This window comes from Dama dama, chromosome 1 (genome assembly GCF_033118175.1).
Source record: "Dama dama isolate Ldn47 chromosome 1, ASM3311817v1, whole genome shotgun sequence".
Taxonomy (NCBI): Eukaryota; Metazoa; Chordata; class Mammalia; order Artiodactyla; family Cervidae; genus Dama; species Dama dama.
Genome location: NC_083681.1, coordinates 76,237,814 through 76,242,290, shown reverse-complemented (window position 1 = coordinate 76,242,290; position 4,477 = coordinate 76,237,814). Strand labels below are relative to the sequence as shown.

At 36.8% G+C, this 4,477-nt stretch overlaps 1 protein-coding gene across 1 annotated transcript; it reads left to right on the top strand.

Moving 5' to 3' along the window:
• The first annotated feature begins 1,595 nt into the window (after positions 1 to 1,595).
• On the top strand, positions 1,596 to 2,525 carry LOC133062509 (olfactory receptor 4C46-like). The gene has a single exon (XM_061151656.1). The coding sequence runs from the start codon at positions 1,596 to 1,598 to the stop codon at positions 2,523 to 2,525; it is 930 nt and encodes a 309-aa protein (XP_061007639.1).
• The last annotated feature ends 1,952 nt before the right edge of the window (positions 2,526 to 4,477 follow it).

The window sequence follows — 4,477 nt, the reverse complement described above, 5'->3', positions numbered from 1 at the left end:
AAGATCCCCATGGAGAAGGAAATAGAAACCTGCTCCAGTATTTTTGCCTGAAAAATCCCATGAACAGAGGAGTGTGGAGCGGCTATCGTCCATGGGGGTCACGAAAGAGTCGGACGTGACTTAGCAACTAAACAACAAGAGCAACTTGTTGGGAAGAACCCTGGAGGAGGGCATGGCAACCTACTCCAGTGTTCTTGCCTGGAGAATCCCATGGAGGGAGGAGCCTGGTGGGCTAGAGTCCATGGGGCCGCAAAGAGATGGACAGGACTGAAGCAACTTAGCAGATGCACACTGTAGTGTTACTCCTGTTTCAACTATTCTAAGTACTTTGCTACTGTGGTTTCTCTCTCCATCTTCCACCTGTTCACTGAAACCTGCCAACTTCATCCAAGACACACAAAATCTTTAGTAGAATAACATCCAAGATTCTCTCTTCATCAGATTTCTTTCATCCTTCCACTCATATTTTCAATGACCTTCGATGGTCCCCCATTTCTTAGAGGGTAAATGGAAAATTCCTAAGCTTTACATCTATCTTTTACCTCTTTTCACACTTAATTGCTATTATCTGGGAAATACACGACTTCAAGTTAGACTCTGAACCATTTCAGATGATTAAAGTCTCTGGCCAGTGGGTTTACAGAAGTTCCTCACATCTACATTATTAAAACACTTTTCTCCTAGGAGGTAATTGGAAAAATCTTAAGAACTCAGAATCTTTTCTTCATTAAAAAAAAAAAAAAAAAAAGAAGAAAGAAAGAATTCACACTCGGTAAAGTCTGGGTATTTATTACCTATTTGAATGAAGAAGTTTAATAAGCTTAAGAATGCATAAATTAAAATTATGTTTTCTTTTGATAGCTTTGGACAGTGAATGATGGATTTGTGATCTCCAAAGAAGAGGTTTAGCTTCAGAATCAGGGACCAGGCTTGATCACTCAGAGCCTTTGTGTGGCAGAAGTTTTATTACAATGAAAAGGACAGAGAAAAGCTTCTAACATAGACATCAGAAGGGGGACTGAGAGGGCCTCTTATCAAGTCTTATCAAGGCCTTATATACTTTTACCAGACCCACTCCCAAAACATACATCTTAAATTCAAAAGATTAGAACTGACAATAGAAAGGTCTTACCAGACCCACTCCCACAACATACGTCTTAACAAGATTAGTCAGAAGGTTCCCTTAAGAAGGAGAAACATGTCCTTGAGCAAGATCCATTGTTGTTACATAATCATTAGTACAGAGCTTAATGAAATACCTACCCTTGAGCAAGATGAGTTGTCTTGTTGTGTAATCACTAGTTTTGGGCTTAAAGAAAGTTCATTTTAAAAGTTATTGTCATGAAAACTCAGTTTAAGAAAAAAAACATGGACTTAAAGAAAGTTAATTTTAAAGATTATTCTCATAAAAGCTCAGTTTAAGAAAGAACATTTTATGTGACTAAGACAAAGCAATGTAAAAAAAGATGTTTATATCTTTCTCCTCCTCCAGAGCCCTGGACCATTTCTCTTTGAGGGCCCCAGACTCCTTATCAACCTACCTAAGAATTAACTCTCTCACTTTTAGGTCAGGAATAAACCATTTCATGAAACACATGGAGAACAGGAACAATGTGACAGAGTTTGTTCTACTGGGGCTCACAGAGAATCCAAAGATGCAGAAAATTGTATTTGCTGTGTTCTTTGTCATCTACATCACCACTGTGGTAGGAAATGTGTTTATCATGGTCACCATCACTGCAAGCCCATCTTTGGGGTCCCCCATGTACTTTTTCCTGGCCTATCTCTCCTTTATTGATGCCTGCTACTCCTCTGTGTGTGCCCCTAAGATGATTGTAGATTCACTCCATGAGAAGAAAACCATCTTATTTAATGGATGTATGACCCAAATCTTTGGGGAACATTTCTTTGGAGGTGCTGAAGTCATCCTGCTCACTGTGATGGCCTATGACCGCTACGTGGCCATCTGCAAGCCCTTGCACTATACAAGCGTCATGAACTGGCGGGTGTGTGGGCTGCTAGTGGGAGTGTCATGGGTGGGAGGCTTTCTTCATGGATTCATACAGATCCTCTTCATCTTCCACTTACCCTTCTGTGGCCCTAATGTCGTAGACCACTTTATGTGTGACCTGAACCCTTTGCTCAGTCTTGCCTGCACTGATACCCACACTCTCGGGCTCTTCATTGCTGCCAACAGTGGCTTCATCTGTCTGTTAAACTTCCTTCTCCTGCTGGTCTCCTATGTGGTCATCTTGCATTCCCTAAGGGCCTACAGCTTGGAAGCAAGACAAAAAGCCCTCTCCACCTGCATCTCCCACATCACAGTGGTCATTTTATACTTTGTGCCCTGCATATTTGTGTACATGAGACCTGCAGCTACCTTACCTATTGATAAAGCAGTTGCTGTATTTTATACTGTGATAACTCCCATGTTAAATCCCTTAATCTATACCTTGAGAAATGCCCAGATGGAAAATGCCATTAGGAAATTGTGTAGTAGGAAAGTTACTTCAGGTGTCTTATAAATGTGCTTTAGAGCCAAACATTAATTCGTCTGATACAAAGGTCAAAGTGTATTTTGGATGATTTCAACAAGGAGTATGTAAAGAATAAAGAAGTAAATTATTCACTGCAAATTATACATTCTGCACTGAGGGGAACAGAAATAAGTTCTCAGAAAAAGAGAAAAACATGTATCAAAACCATTCTTTCCATCTTTAGAAAATTCTACCAAATTGAAGTTAATTTTTACTAGTTTCAACCTTGTATGTGGATTCATAGATTTTTTCATCTAATAAAATGAAAGAAGTACTAAGTAGATTAGTATTTACCAGTAATCTCTCTAACAACACAAAGAGATTGTTACAATGCTGCTATTATTCCAATTTAACAAGTGGTGAATTGAAGGAAAAGGGATGGTGTCGAAGCACATATACCAAAGAGTCAGTGATCAGAATCAGACCCCTTTCCCTGACCAAAATCCTAAGTGCCTTCATAGATAGCCAAGAAATGTTAGAAAGGGAAGATAATTACTAACTACCTTTTACTGAGACAGAGACTATGCTGGACAAATTGTGTATAGTACATTTCATTTTGCTACTATAACTAAAAATCCAACAACTTTTCATTGCCAACTGTTCACTTTATATATTATAGTTGATGGTGATTTGTTGGCTGTAACATGTAACTATTTCATTGTTATAAACCCCAACACAATACTGGGTTTTGATGAACACATTAGAACAATTATCCTCCAATTAAATATAAATATACTTACTAGTAAAATTGTCCATTGAACATTTATAATAGCTGAATCGAGATTGCATGATTTTTTTTTTAATTTCCTGGTAGGTTTCCTAGCACTTACCATTGTTCATGTCACCATCTTAGGTTGAAAAACCATCCAAAAGTGTGATGACTCAAATAAAAGAAACTCTTGATATCAGATAGGAATTTCTATCTATTAAATATGCAGTCATAGTCCATAAAGAACTTGCCTGGTATATTATGATAGTTTCTTCAGAGTAGCACAATTTCTGTTTAGTAATAAACATTGAATGAATAAATAAAAGGTGAAAGCAAAATAAAATCTCAAAAAAATAAAGAGGAAAAAAAGGCACTGTATTTGAGAGAATTTTTTCCTACCTTTTATTTAACTTTTTTTAATTCAGATTCTGAGAATTCTAGGTGAACTGTTTAGGGAAATCACAATTTCTTTTACTCTTTTTGTTGAGAGAAAGAAAGGAAAACTGAAATTATCAGCAATATGAGCAAATAATTTACCTTGATGTTTTTCCTGTCTCAGCAAGATTTCATTATCTTATATATATATATATGAGCTATTCATATTATATTTCTCTGTTAATCTTTACCTTTTGGCAACATTTCATTATTAAAAACTTTTTTTTTAATCTGTGACTATATCTACATACAAAGCAATTTCATAATAAATGTTTTCCATTATTCCTCTGTCCTTCATTCATTTATCAGTAAATATTTTTGAGCTCAAATAATGAATCAGACAAATGGACATTTGTTGGGTCTTCAGTGACTAATAAAAACAGATTTAGGTCCTGCCTTCTCAGAGTGTAGGATCCATAAAATTAAACTCTAGAGCTCTTGTGACTACAGGCTGAATTCAGAATCTAGTTTAGACTACATCCTTTATTCTCCTACCACAATAGCTTCATTAAATCCCTTCTCCTTCCATAAAATCCCATCTCAGGATTTGCATCCAGGGAAACCCATCTAACATGAAGAGAGAGAGTCAAAGAAATATTTGCAAATTATAGACAAAAGAACTTAATAGAAACTTGGTGAATAACATTGTGGAATGGCCTTCTGAAAACAATCACATGACCAGATAGGTGACAGTTCACAGTAAGACCTGGGACAAAGTGCTCCTGAAGGCTGACATGCTCTATGTCAGCAACAAATATATGCCGAGGTTTCTCGTATAATGAAGACATACTTAATG